General features: G+C 43.0%; 1 protein-coding gene across 1 annotated transcript in view; it reads right to left on the reverse strand.

Moving 5' to 3' along the window:
- DCLRE1C (DNA cross-link repair 1C) overlaps window positions 1–15,413 on the reverse strand; it is a 49,367-nt gene that overhangs the window by 12,302 nt on the left and 21,652 nt on the right. Inside the window, exons 5-9 of the mRNA XM_079914928.1 lie at window positions 14,593–14,648; window positions 13,957–14,058; window positions 13,459–13,531; window positions 13,173–13,313; window positions 9,249–9,350 (exon numbers count right to left, since the gene is read on the reverse strand). Coding sequence (XP_079771054.1) covers window positions 9,249–9,350; window positions 13,173–13,313; window positions 13,459–13,531; window positions 13,957–14,058; window positions 14,593–14,648 — 474 coding nt within the window. The remainder of the gene's footprint in view (window positions 1–9,248; window positions 9,351–13,172; window positions 13,314–13,458; window positions 13,532–13,956; window positions 14,059–14,592; window positions 14,649–15,413) is intronic.

The raw sequence follows: 15,413 nt of genomic DNA on the forward strand, positions 1-15,413 counted from the left end.
GCTACTTTGTGGTTTGTGAGAAAATTTAGACCAAAAAGAAATCTGCCAATTAAAATATTTACAGGGCATGGTAGGGGCAAAGACTACAAGTCCAAAAGAAAAAGGACAAAACAGTTTCTACTTTGTATCTACATTGTTTTTATCCATCCATTAATTCATTGCATGTGTATGTGTACATATACAAACAGAATGATGAAATAAATTCATGATGCAAGTTATAGTATGCAGCTGACCAATCATCAAAAGTAATTTCTTACCTAGTAGCTCTCCTGCAGTGGTCTGAAATAGAATCTTCCATGCTATGGATAAGAATCGTTTTTTGTTGTTGTTGTTTTTAAATTTTGCTTTACTTTAGTGCTGAGCAACTTTACTTTAGGATTTTGGCTGATGGAGCTAATATCACTGTTTATTTTTTAATTTATTTATTTTATTTATTTTTATTTTTGGCAGTGTTGGGCCTTTGTTGCTGTGCGTGGGCTTTCTCCAGTTGCGTCAAGCGGGGGCTACTCTTCGTTGCGGTGCACGGGCTTCTCATTGCGGCGGCCTCTCGTTGCAGAGCATGGGCTCTAGGCATGCAAGCCTCAATAGTTGGGGCGCATGGGCTCAGTAGTTGTGGCGCACGGGTTTAGGTGCTCCACGGCATGTGAGATCTTCCTGGACCAGGGCTCGAACCCGTGTCCCCTGCATTGGCAGGCGGATTCCCAACCACTGCGCCACCAGGGAAGCCCTAATATTACTGTTACAATGATTATCTAAATGTATAAATGCACTGTTTACTAAAATAAAAATTACTCAGCATATGAATGCTAAGACTAAAGATTTAGAGAACAATTAGAATCACACATACCCCTACATGTAAGATGACTAATTAGTAGCAGTGACATTGAATGACAATATAAATTAAAATGGAAATGTTAAAGGCCAATTTAAAATTTAACACCTGGCAGGTAATAAGAGAAGGGAGTTCTATGGTGGCATCAGAAAACCAATTACCAGTGAGTTTCAAAGACACTAAAAACATTCATTTGAAATTGGACCAGCAATACATGTAACTGTTTCAAAATTCAAAGCAAAGTTATATCTAGACATTTATCTCAAATGAGGAGAAGGAAAATAAAGTTTATAAATGCGCACGTGTCATGAGTCTCAGAAGTAAATCACGGGCTTTCCTGGTGGCGCAGTGGTTGAGAATCCGCCTGCCAATGCAGGGGACACAGGTTCAAGCCCTGGTCCGGGAAGATCCCACATGCCGCGGAACAACTAAGCCTGTGAGCCACAAATACTGAGCCTGTGCTCTGGAGCCTGCGAGCCACAACTACTGAGCCCACGTGCCACAACTACTGAAGCCCGCACACCTAGAGCCTGTGCTCCGCAACAAGAGAAGCCACTGCAATGAGAAGCCTGCGCCTCGCAAGGAAGAGAAGTCCCCCACTCGCCGCAACTAGAGAAAGCCTGCACAGAAACGAAGACCTAAGGCAGCCAAACATAAATAAATAAATAAATTTATTTTTTTAAAAAGTAAATCACAACGGGTTGTGATTGTTTTCTTAAATTATAAGCTCTAACATGTTACTAATTTCCTTACAAATAAACTGTTCATTACATATGTCATTACAAATAAACACGTATCAATTGTATAAATATATTTCATTAATAATTAAAAGTACTGAGACTCTGGGAGGGCTCATGCCAAGGGGTACTTCCCACAACTTCTGCTGCCAGTGTCCTTGCCCCACGGTGAGCCACAGCCCCCACCCCCCACCACCTCTGCAGGAGACCCTTCAACACTAGCAGGAACAAAAGCCTTAAGCCAAGAAAGAAAGGACACCAAACCCTGTGATCCTCATGCCACAGCTGAAGACCCATTGTGTCTCAGGAAATGGAACAGAAAAAAGAACCCAAAAAACCTACCCTTTGTAATAGAGATACACCAGAAATACATCTACACGGGAACAACTCCTACAGAACACCTACTGAACGCTGGCAGGAGACCTCAAACCTCCCAAAAGGCAAGAAACCCCCCACGTACTTGGGTAGGGCAAAAGAATAAACAGAGACAAAAGGATAGGGATAGGACCTGCACCAGTGGGAGGGAGCCATGAAGGAGGGAAGGTTTCCATACACTAGGAGCCCCTTTGCGGGCGGAGACTGCGGGTGGCGGAGGGGGGAAGCTTCGGAGCCGCGGAGGAGAGCGCAGCAACGGGGGTGTGGGGGCAAAGCGGAGAGATTCCCGCACAGAGGATCAGTGCCAATCGGCACTCACCAGCCCGAGAGGCTTGTCTGCTCCCCCGCCGGGGCGGGCGGGGCTGGGAGCTGAGGCTCGGGCTTCAGTCCGGTCCGAGCGCAGGGAGAGGACTGGGGTTGGGGGCGTGAACACAGCCTACAGGGGGTTAGTGCACCACGGCTAGCCGGGAGGGAGTCCGGGAAAAGTCTGGAGCTGCCGAAGAGGCAAGAGACTTTTTCTTCCCTCTTTGTTTCCTGGTGCGCGAGGAGAGGGGATTAAGAGCGCTGCTTAAAGGAGCTCCAGAGACGGGCGCGAGCCACGGCTAACAGCGCGGACCCCAGAGACGGGCATGAGACACTAAGGCTGCTGCTGCCGCCACCAGGAAGCCTGTGTGCGAGCACAGGTCACTCTCCACACCCCCATTCTGGGGAGCCTGTGCAGCCCGCCACTGCCAGGGTCCCGGGATCCAGGGAAAACTCCCCCGGGAGAACGCACGGCACGCCTCAGGCTGGTGCAATGTCACGCCGGCCTCTGCCGCCGCCGCAGGCTCGCCCTGCCTCCGTGCTCCTCCCTCCCCCCGGCCTGAGTGAGCCAGAGCCCCCGAAGCAGCTGCTCCTTTAACCCCGTCCTGTCTGAGCGAAGAACAGACGCCCTCCTGTGACCTACACGCAGAGGCGGGGCCAAATCCAAACCTGAACCCCGGAGCTGTGAGAACAAAGAAGAGAAAGGGAAATCTCTCCCAGCAGCCTCAGAAGCAGTGGATTAAAGCTCCACAATCAATTTGATGTACCTGCATCTGTGGAATACCTGAATAGAAAACGAATCATCCCAAATTGAGGAGGTGGGCTTCGAGAGCAAGATTTATGATTTTTTCCCCCTTTTCCTCTTTTTGTGAGTGTGTATGTGTATGCTTCTGTGTGAGATTTTGTCTGTATAGCTTTGCTCCCAACATTTGTCCTTGGGTTCTATCCGTCCATGTTTTTTTTTTCTTTAAAAAAATTTTTTTTCTTAATAATTATTTTTTCTTTTAATAACTGTATTTTATTTTATCTTTATATTATATTATTTTATCTCCTTCCTTCCTTCCTCCCTCCCTCCCTCCCTCCCTCTCTCTCTCTCTCTCTCTCTCTCTCTTTCTTTCTTTCCCCTTTTATTCTGAGCCATGGGGATGAAAGGCTCTTGGTGCTGCAGCCAGGAGTCAGTGCTGTGCCTCTGAGGTGGGAGAGCCAACTTCAGAATACTGGTGCACAAGAGACCTCCCAGCACCACATAACATCAAATGGCGAAAATCTCCCAGAGATCTCCATCTCAACACTAGCACCCAGCTCCACTCAACGACCAGCAAGCTACAGTGCTGGACACACTATGCCAAACAACTAGCAAGACAGGAACACAACCCCACCCATTAGCAGAGAGGCTGCCTAAAATCATAATAAGTCCACAGACACCCCAAAACACACCACCAGACGTGCACCTGCCCACCAGAAAGACAAGATCCAGCCTCATCCACCAGAACACAGCCACTAGTCCCCTCCACCAGGAAGCCTACACAACCCACTGAACCAACTTTAGCTACTGGGGACAGACACCAAAAACAACAGGAACTACAAAGCTGCAGCCTGCAAAAAAGGAGACCCCAAACACAGTAAGATAAGCAAAATGAGAAGACAGAAAAACACACAGCAGATGAAGGAGCAAGATAAAAACCCACCAGACCTAACAAATGAAGAGGAAATAGGCAGTCTACCTGAAAAAGAATTCAGAATAATGATAGTAAAGATGATCCAAAATCTTGAAAATAGAATAGAGAAAATGCAAGAAACATTTAACAAGGACCTAGAAAAACTAAAGATGAAACAAGCAATGATGAACAACACAATAAATGAAATTAAAAATACTCTAGATGGATCAATAGCAGAATAACTGAGGCAGAAGAACAGATAAGTGACCTGGAAGATAAAATAGTGGAAATAACTACTGCAGAGCAGAATAAAGAAAAAAGAATGAAAAGAACTGAGGACAGTCTCAGAGGCCTCTGGAACAACATTAAATGCACCAACATTCGAATTATAGGGGTTCCAGAGAAGAAGAGAAAAAGAAAGGGACTGAGAGAATATTTGAAGAGATTAGAGTTGAAAACTTCCCTAATATGGGAAAAGAAATAGTTAATCAAGTCCAGGAAGCACAGAGAGTCCCATACAGGATAAATCCAAGGAGAAATACGCCAAGACACATATTAATCAAACTGTCAAAAATTAAATACGAAGAAAACATGTTAAAAGCAGCAAGGGAAAAACAACAAATAACACACAAGGGAATCCCCATAAGGTTAACAGCTGATCTTTCAGCAGAAACTCTGCAAGCCAGAAGGGACTGGCAAGACATATTTAAAGTGATGAAGGAGAAAAACCTGCAACCAAGATTACTCTACCCGGCAAGGATCTCATTCAGATTTGATGGAGAAATCAAAACCTTTACAGACAAGCAAAAGCTGAGAGAGTTCAGCACCAACAAACCAGCTTTACAACAAACGCTAAAGGAACTTCTCTAGGCAAGAAACACAAGAGAAGATAAAGATCTACAATAACGATCCCAAAACAATTAAGAAAATGGGAATAGGAACATACATATCGATAATTACCTTAAATGTAAATGGACTAAATGCTCCCACCAAAAGACACAGATTGGCTGAATGGATACAAAAACTAGACCCATATATATGCTGTCTACAAGAGACCCACTTCAGACCTAGAGACACATACAGACTGAAGTAAGGGGATGGAAAAAGATATTCCATGCAAATGGAAACCAAAAGAAAGCTGGAGTAGCAATTCTCATATCAGACAAAATAGACTTTAAAATAAAGACTATTAGAAGAGACAAAGAAGGACACTACATAATGATCAAGGGATCGATCCAAGAAGAAGATATAACAATTGTAAATATTTATGCACCCAACATAGGAGCACCTCAATACATAAGGCAAATACTAACAGCCATAAAAGGGGAAATCGACAGTAACACATTCATAGTAGGGGACTTTAACACCCCCACTTTCACCAATGGACAGATCATCCAAAATGAAAATAAATAAGGAAACACAAGCTTTAAATGATACATTAAACAAGATGAACTTAATTGATATTTACAGGACATTCCATCCAAAAACAACAGAATACACATTTTTCTCAAGTGCTCATGGAAAATTCTCCAGAATAGATCATATCTTGGGTCACAAATCAAGCCTTGGTAAATTTAAGAAAATTGAAATTGTATCAAGTATCTTTTCTGACCACAACGCTATGAGACTAGATATCAATTACAGGAAAAGATCTGTAAAAAATAGAAACACATGGAGGCTAAACAATACACTCCTTAATAACGAAGTGATCACTGAAGAAATCAAACAGGAAATTAAAAAATACCTAGAAACAAATGACAGTGGAGACATGATGACCCAAAACCTATGGGATGAAGCAAAAGCAGTTCTAAGAGGGAAGTTTATAGCAATACAATCCTACCTTAAGAAACAGCAAACATCTCGAATAAACAACCTAACCTTGCACCTAAAGCAATTAGAGAAAGAAGAACAAAAACCCCCAAAGTTAGCAGAAGGAAAGAAATCATAAAAATCAGATCAGAAATAAATGAAAAAGAAATGAAGGAAACGATAGCAAAGATCAATAAAACTAAAAGCTGGTTCTTTGAGAAGATAAGGAAAATTGATAAACCATTAGCCAGACTCATCAAGAAAAAAAGGGAGAAGACTCAAATCAATAGAATTAGAAATGAAAAAGGAGAAGTAACAACTGACATTACAGAAATACAAAAGATCATGAGAGATTACTACAAGCAACTCTATGCCAATAAAATGGACAACCTGGAAGAAATGGACAAATTCTTAGAAATGCACAACCTGCCAAGACTGAATCAGGAAGAAATAGAAAATATGAATAGACCAATCACAAGCATGGAAATTGAAACTGTGATTAAAAATCTTCCAACAAACAAAAGCCCAGGACCAGATGGCTTCACAGGAGAATTCTACCAAACTTTTGGAGAAGAGGTAGCACCTATCCTTCTCAAACTCTTCCAAAATATAGCAGAGGGAGGAACACTCCCAAACTCATTCTACAAGGCCACCATCACCCTGATACCAAAACCAGACAAGGATGTCACAAAGAAAGAAAACTACAGGCCAATATCACTGATGAACATAGATGCAAAAATCCTCAACAAAATACTAGCAAACAGAATCCAACAGCACATTAAATGGATCATACACCATGATCAAGTGGGGTTTATTGCAGGAATGCAAGGATTCTTCAATATACGCAAATCAATCAACGTGATACACCATATTAACAAACTGAAGGAGAAAAACCATATGATCATCTCAATAGATGCAGAAAAAGCTTTCAACAAAATTCAACACCCATTTATGATAAAAACCCTCCAGAAAGTAGGCATAGAGGGAACTTTCCTCAACATAATAAAGGCCATATATGGCAAACCCACAGCCAACATCATCCTCAATGGTGAAAAACTGAAAGTATTTCCACTAAGATCAGGAACAAGACAAGGCTGCCCACTCGCACCACTCTTATTCAACATAGTTTTGGAAGATTTAGCCACAGCAATCAGAGAAGAAAAGTAAATAAAAGGAATCCAAATTGGAAAAGAAGAAGTAAAGCTGTCACTGTTTACAGATGACATGATACTATACATAGAGAATCCTCAAGATGCTACCAGAAGACTACTAGAGGTCATCAATGAATTTGGTAAAGTAGCAGGATACAAAATTAATGCACAGAAATCTCTGGCATTCCTATACACTAATGATGAAAAATCTGAAAGTGAAATCAAGAAAACACTCCCATTTACCACTGCAACAAAAAGAATAAAATATCTAGGAATAAACCTACCTAAGGAGACAAAAGACCTGTATGCAGAAAATTATAAGACACTGATGAAAGAAATTAAAGATGATACAAATAGATGGAGAGATATGCCATGTTCTTGGATTGGAAGAATCAACATTGTGAAAATGACTCTACTACCCAAAGCAATCTACAGATTCAATGCAATCCCTATCAAACTACCACTGGCATTCTTCACAGAACTAGAACAAAAAATTTCACAATTTGTATGGAAACACAAAAGACCCCGAATAGGCAAAGCAATTTTGAGAAAGAAAAACGGAGCTGGAGGAATCAGGCTCCCTGACTTCAGACTATACCACAAAGCTACAGTAATCAAGACAGTATGGTACTGGCACAAAAACAGAAATATAGATCAATGGAACAGGATAGAAAGCCCAGAGATAATCCCACACACATATGGTCACCTTATCTTTGATAAAGGAGGCAGGAATGTACAGTGGAGAAAGGACAGCCTCTTGAATAAGTGGTGCTGGGAAAACTGGACAGGTACATGTAAAAGTATGAGATTAGATCACTCCCTAACACCATACACAAAAATAAGCGCAAAATGGATTAAAGACCTAAATGTAAGGCTAGAAACTATCAAACTCTTAGAGGAAAACATAGGCAGAACACTCTATGACATATATCACAGCAAGATCCTTTTTGACCCACCTCCTAGAGTAATGGAAATAAAAACAAAAATAAACAAATGGGACCTAATGAAACGTCAAAGCTTTTGCACAGCAAAGGAAACCATAAACAAGACCAAAAGACAACCCTCAGAATGGGAGAAAATATTTGCAAATGAAGCAACTGAAAAAGGATTAATCTCCAAAATTTATAAGCAGCTCATGCAGCTCAATAACAAAAAAACAAACAACCCAATCCAAAAATGGGCAGAAGACCTAAATAGACATTCCTCCAAAGAAGATATACAGACTGCCAACAAACATATGAAAGAATGCTCAACATCATTAATCATTAGAGAAATGCCAATCAAAACTACAATGAGATATCATCTCACACCAGTCAGAATGGCCATCATCAAAAAATCTAGAAACAATAAATGCTGGAGAGGGTGTGGAGAAAAGGGAACACTCTTGCACTGCTGGTGGGAATGTGAATTGGTACAGCCACTATGGAGAACAGTATGGAGGTTCCTTAAAAAACTACAAATAGAACTACCATATGACCCAGCAATCCCACTACTGGGCATATACCCTGAGAAAACCATAATTCAAAAAGAGTCATGTACCAAAATGTTCATTGCAGCTCTATTTACAATAGCCCGGAGATGGAAACAACCTAAGTGTCCATTATCGGATGAATGGATAAAGAAGATGTGGCACATATATACAATGGAATATTACTCAGCAATAAAAAGAAACGAAATTGAGCTATTTGTAATGAGGTGGATGGACCTAGAGTCTGTCATACAGAGTGAAGTAAGTCAGAAAGAGAAAGACAAATACCGTATGCTAACACATGTATATGGAATTTAAGAAAAAAAAATGTCATGAAGAACCTAGGGGTAAAACAGGAATAAAAACACAGACCTACTAGAGAATGGACTTGAGGATATGGGGAGGGGGGAAGGGTAAGCTGTGACAAAGCAAGAGAATGGCATGGACATATATACACTACCAAACGTAAAATAGATAGCTAGTGGGAAGCAGGTACATAGCACAGGGAGATCAGCTCGGTGCTTTGTGACCACCTAGAGGGGTGGGATAGGGAGGGTGGGAGGGAGGGAGACGCAAGAGGGAAGAGATATGGGAACATATGTATATGTATAACTGATTCACTTTGTTATAAAGCAGAAACTAACATACCATTGTAAAGCAATTATACTCCAATAAAGATGTAAAATAAATTAAAAGTACTGAATATCTGTGTCTGTTTCCTAATTAGGAAGTTTACGGTAATGGAATACAGTGATGTGTAGTTGCATGACCTTGATCTACGAACACGATCTCAGCCTCAGTTTTTACGTTTGTAAATTGAAGAGCCAACAAAATGGAATTTGAGATTCCTTCTGGACCTAAAATTCTGTTTTTCATGGATCACACAAACAGTAAGAGAAACACTTCACCACATACCTTTGGATGCCGACACGCATGGATCTGAGTGTCACGGTCTGTTGTGAGATGATGAAGAATGTCAGGCATGTTTCGAAACATGTCTAGTTTATTCACGTGAACCTGAGGAAAACAACACAAATAAAGCACATTATTGGAACTGTATTTCCTGTAAATAAAGTGTTCAAGGGTAATTAGGCAAGGGCAAATCATCCAGTTAAAACTAAGTCTTTCTTCTTCCTCGAAGCCTAGTTTTCAGCTATTTCAACGCAGGACGCTGAGATCCCATTTCCAGCAGTCTGCGTTACCACCCGTTGTGGGTGGTAATGAAAAGTCTGGCGACTCGGCTGGTGGATTTCATTGGATCGATCCATCAAGAGTCATTCGATTCATATTTATTGTGCACCTGCTCTATGTCAAGCTTTATTCTAAATATGGGGTGTACTGCAGAGAACAATCAAGAATCACTTGCTCATGGGATTCCCTGGCGGTCCAGTGGTTAGGACTTGGCACTTCCACGGCCGGGGCCCGGGTTTGATCCCTGGTCAGGGAACTAAGATCCCGCAAGCCATGAGGCACAAACAAAAAATAAATAAAATAAAATACTAAACAAATGAATCACTTGCTCATGAAGACACACACAACACGCTGCATACGGGCAGCTGGGGGAGAGGGAGGCCAGTGGGACGAGGAAGTGGAGACCCAGGTTCTCCCTTTCCACACACCTTTTTATTGGATGAAAAGGAGGAGGGCAGATGCAAAAAAGCAAAACAAAACAAAACAAACCTCAGCCACCTTTAGAATTTTAAAGCGAATATGTTTTAAATTGTTAAAACCCACATGTCGGTTTTACTTGAATCGTTTTCTGGGTAGTTTTGAGTAAATAGCAAATACTTAGATTAATACAAGGATAATGAAATAGCACTCCTCAAAAAAGTATGCTCATTTTGAAGTCTGAATAACGAAACACTTTAGAATAATGTTAAATCGCTGTGGTAATTAATACCAAGACAGCTATAGCAAGAACCCGAGCATGAGACTTCCCTGGTGGCGCAGTGGTTAAGAATCCGCCTGCCAATGCAGGGGACACAGGCTCGAGCCCTGGTCCTGGAAGATGCCACATGCCGCGGAGCAACTAAGCCCGTGCGCCACAACTACTGAAGCCCGCGCACCTAGAGCCCGTGAGCCACAACTACTGAGCCTGCGTACTGCAACTACTGAAGCCCGCGCACCTAGAGCCTGTGCTCTGCAACAAGAGAAACCACCGCAATGAGAAACCTGTGCACTGCAACAAAGAGCAGCTCCCGCTCGCCGTAACTAGAGGAAGCCCGCGCGCAGCAACGAAGACCCAACAGATCCAAAAATAAATGAATAAATTAAAAAAGAACCCGAGCATGACTTCTTACTTATCCTGTGATATCCTGTAACTTATCCTTATTCCTCTCACTACCTGTTTACTAATCAGTAACAAGAAGTAACAAGGAATTGACTTTTCTGGCCTAAGAAGGATATGAAAGAGGCAAATTCTGAGATGTACAGAGACAGGGAGAAACTTTCATCCTCACAAAAATGAAGATGCTTGAAAAGGTTGCCATAAATCATCTCTTAGGTCCCTCTATCAAAAGACCTCACCAGGGCCTTCCCTGGTGGTCCAGTCGTTAAGACTCCACGCTTCCACTGCAAGGGGGCGCAGGTTCGATCCCTGGTCGGGGAACAAAGATCCCGCATGCCGCCCGGCATGGACATAAATAAATAAATAAATAAATTTTTAAATGAAAAAACCTCACTCTTCTCCCTTTTAAAATTCCTTCTCTAGAATTGTTTCTAACCCCTACAGAGGGATTAAGAGACTTGAAAGAGGGCTCACTCTGGGGTGCTTCCGGGGTCACCTTCCTAAGGCCTGCCTTCTCTTCCCCCACCTCCATCCCTGGACCCCTCCTCAGCCCAGGGTTTCTCCCTATGAGGCCTCAGAGCTGGAGGAGCTTCCAGTCGTTTCGATTTCACACACCACTAAAATTCACAAAACAAATTTGGGACTGGTAAGTGGTTGCTACCTTTGTATTTTGCCAAGAGAGGACGTGAGAAAAAAAAAAAGCAAATAGTAAAATGTGTGCAACATACAACCTATTACCACTGTGATTTTAAGGTAAAGGACCATTTGAACACCAAAGAACATAAGAACGACAATCTCAGAACGAAAGCAAGTCCTTCCCCAAATGGAGAATTGGCAGCTTTTCACCAAAAACATTTGGACACAAAAACTTAAGGAAGGAAGAAATTAAGGAAAGAAGGGCTTAGGAAGTAAGGGCTTAGGGAGGGAGGGAGGAATTTTTTAAATTGCAAATGCAGAAGCACTAGATCTTTTCAGTTTTACTAAATTACGTTGTATATAAGTGCTAAGTTCTTAGCACAAGTCTGTTAGCTGGGGGATAGACAGTAAAAGTTGACGAATGAAGTAGAATTTAAATGTCCGACTCGTTCCAGCGTTTCGTTTTGTCCAGAGTCGCCACCAAAACTCCATCTCCTCTCATGGGAAGCGGGCGCTGCAGGAAGCACTTGGCATGCTCACCCGGCTGCCCGGGGTCCCGAGAGCCCAGCATCGAGCCACCTGGAAGGGACGGTTGAACACTGGCTCCCAGCCTGACCTGATGTGAATCGTCCATGGGGAGGGGGCTCAGTGCCTCAGGACAGCGTTCTTCACACACTTCTGACCATGACCCCCGGTAAGAAATATGTTTCCACGGCAACCGAGGATGCATACGCAGCATGTATGTACAGACGGTCCCAAATTGAGATGCTCGACCCAGGATTATTCGGCTTTGCGATGGTGAGAGACCAACATGCATCCAGTAGAAAACGGACTTCGGATTCTGAGTTACGATCTTTTCCTGAGCTGGCGGTACGATCCTCTCTCATGATGCTGGTCAGCACCGCAGCCAGCTGCCGCCCCAGTGAGCCACGCGATCCCGCGGGTGAACGGCCACCGTCCACACGCCGACCACCGTTCTGGACCCAGGCAACCCTTCTGGTTTTCACTTTCACTACAGCACTCGATAAATTACCCGAGACACTCCCCACTTTATTGTAAGATAGGCTTTGCGTTACGTGATTTTGCCCAACTGTAGGCTAATCCAAGTGTTGCGAGCGCTTTTCTTTTTTACATCTTTATTGGAGTATAATTACGTTACAATGTCACGTTAGTTTCTGCTGTACAACAAAGTGAATCAGCTCTATGTATACATATATCCCCATATCCCCTCCCTCTTGCGTCTCCCTCCCACCCTCCCTATCCCACCCCTCTAGGTGATCACAAAGCACCGAGCTGATCTCCCTGTGCTATGCGGCTGCTTCCCACTGGCTATCTACTTTACATTTGGTAGTGTATATATGTCCATGCCACTCTCTCACTTCGTCCCAGCTTCCCCTTCCCCCTCCCCGTGTCCTCAAGTCTGAGCAGGTTTAAGGTAGCTGAGGCTAAGCTATGGTGTTCAGTGGGTCAGGGGTATTTAAATACATTTTGACTCAATGAGATTTTCAACTTACGATGCATTTATTGGGCTGTAGCCCTGTGGTTAAGTCGAGGAAGATCTAGATAGGTACGTGTCTGATTCCCCACATAAATTTTCACAGGACAATGTTTATTCTGACTGTAAGCAATACACTCAGATATTTCCTAGTTCAATTTTATTCTCATTGCTGGTCACAAACACTGAATTTATTTCATGACCCACAGTTTTGAAAAACTACTTCCTTTAGGGGACTTTTCACCAAAGGGCTCTTCCCACTGTCAATTCCTCCCAAGAGGAAGCGAATAAACAAAGACGACAAAGGCTGTCACGGTTTCCAGTCGGGGGGGGGGGGCTTTGGGGGGCAAGGGGGAAGGAGGGGAAAGGCAGAGTTGGGAGGATGGACAGGACCAAGAGGAAAGAAAGAGCTGTCAGGCACCTGGACTCCGAACTCCTCGCTGAGGTTGGTGAAGAGATACTCGTACCCGTAGGCGGCCTTGCAGCTCAGCCACACTACGTGGTAGGGACTCCGCGTGATCCAGCTGCGAACCAGCTCCAGGATCCCGTGCAGACACTCCTCCTGGGCAGGAAGGTTCAAAGGCAGTTAACGCTGTTCCATTCTCAGGATTCCCAGATATTCACGCAAATGGAGACAATCACCATGCGATCTGTAATCCCACAAGCTTCCCTCTAAGAAATGCGGGCCGTGCTCCAGGGAGACGTACCCGACTAGGAATTTGGTAGTATTTCGGATCGCAGAAAGTCGTGTCTAAGTACACACTCTGGATGTCCTTCACTCTGAAAACAAAAATGAAACAAGGGGTGTGACTCACCTCATGGGAAATAAAACATGGATAAAATCTAAACTCTTCGTTAGAGAGAGAAAATCTAAGACATCCAAATGGATGGTCCATTTGGAATTTTCTTTTTATTAACAACTTTGTCAGGAAATGATTTCCATATAACAAAATAACACAGATTTTGCATATGTGGTTCAGTGACTTGTGACCAATTCACGTAACTACTACCGCAGTCAGCACACGGAATGTTACCATTACCTCGTTTCAAGAGGAAAAGTTTGCTTTACTGTTACAAATATTATTATAATCGAGTTAGATTTCTAATAGAAACAAAGGCTTATATTTGGGGGGAGGGGGGAGAACAATGAAACCTTTAAAACAGTGCAGCCTTAACATTCAAGAATTACGTAAAGCCCAGAGTACCTGCCCCCGGAGTGCAGGAGCTCCATTCGGGCAGCTTCTCCTTTTGCCAATCTGAAGTCTCCCGTGTACAAGACGGTCCCATTGTTGCCCTGAAATAAAAACCTGAAAAGGGTACAGACCTCAGTGACTTCTAAGTCTCAGACAAAATCCTAATAAAGCAAATATATACTAAATCCACAGCCCATGTTGCCTGCCAAGCACAGCCACTATGATAATGGAACTTCCACAGCACTAAACCACACCAGGCACTCAGCTGCACCTCTTCCCAAAGGGGGGAAATAATAACATGATGGAGATATCGCTGAGTTTGCAAGAAATGTCCTCTGAAATACATCCGCACCTTCCACTGTGTACTGAGATCATCCCTGCTCATGGAGAGAAAAATCCATGTGATGGGAAAATGCAAAGCCAGTGGAAAGACTGCTACTGAAGACTTCCATTGTAAGAAAGCCACGTTTCGAACGTGACCTGCACCTCAGTCCCCCAAGTTCAATTTGGAAGCAAAGATTACAGGAATTGCCATCATAAGACTCGAACCTCCCTGTACAGGTTATTTTCTAGACCCTACAAGTTTATTTCCACAAATATAATACATATCTACACAAAATAAATGGGCAAAATAGATGAGCCCCTTACATAACTGATCCTGGGCAATGACCAGCTGGTAAGAGAGTCACAACAATCTCTTCCTTCTAAAAAGAAAATAAAAGAAGAAAATAATAATCATACAAGTTATCATTGGGACCCAGCTAAACAAAGCCCTCCTGAATACAACACACACAACTACTTCCCAAGAACGTGGTGTGCCTTTCTCCTCATTTCCCCACTCTCCAAACCCTGGAAACAAGTGGAATCCTCACCCACAACAAATGGTTAAACGGAGAGTTACAGTGTGACACAGCAATTCCACTCTTGGGTATACACGCGAGAGACGCGAAAACTCAGGTCCACACAAAACGTGAACGTTCACCGCAGCGTTATTCACACTAGCCAGGGGAGAAGCAGCCAAAATGTCTACTGGCTGACGACTGAACCGGCAAAATGTGGTCTAGCCACACGATGGAATATTCTTTGGCCAAAAAAAGAAATGAAGAACTGATACATCCTACACCATGGATAAACACTGAAAGCATTATGCAAAGTGAAAGAAGTCACGAAAGACCGCACACTGTATGAGTCCATTTAAATACGATGTCCAGAATGGGCAAATCCACAGAGACTTACACTAGACTAGCAGCGGCCAGGAGCTGGGGGGAGGGAGAAACAGGGTCCCGCACTTCTTTCTGGGCAATGAAAATATTCTGAAATTGATTGTGGTGATGGATACACAACTCTGTGAATACACTAAAAGCCATTGAACAGTGTACTTTAACTGGGGTGAATGGTACGGTATGTGAATTATGTCTCAATAAAGCTGTTATTTAAAAAAATAAAAATAAAAAGGAATTTCCTGGCAG

Source organism: Stenella coeruleoalba (assembly GCF_951394435.1).
Source record: "Stenella coeruleoalba genome assembly, chromosome: 2".
Classification (NCBI taxonomy): Eukaryota; Metazoa; Chordata; class Mammalia; order Artiodactyla; family Delphinidae; genus Stenella; species Stenella coeruleoalba.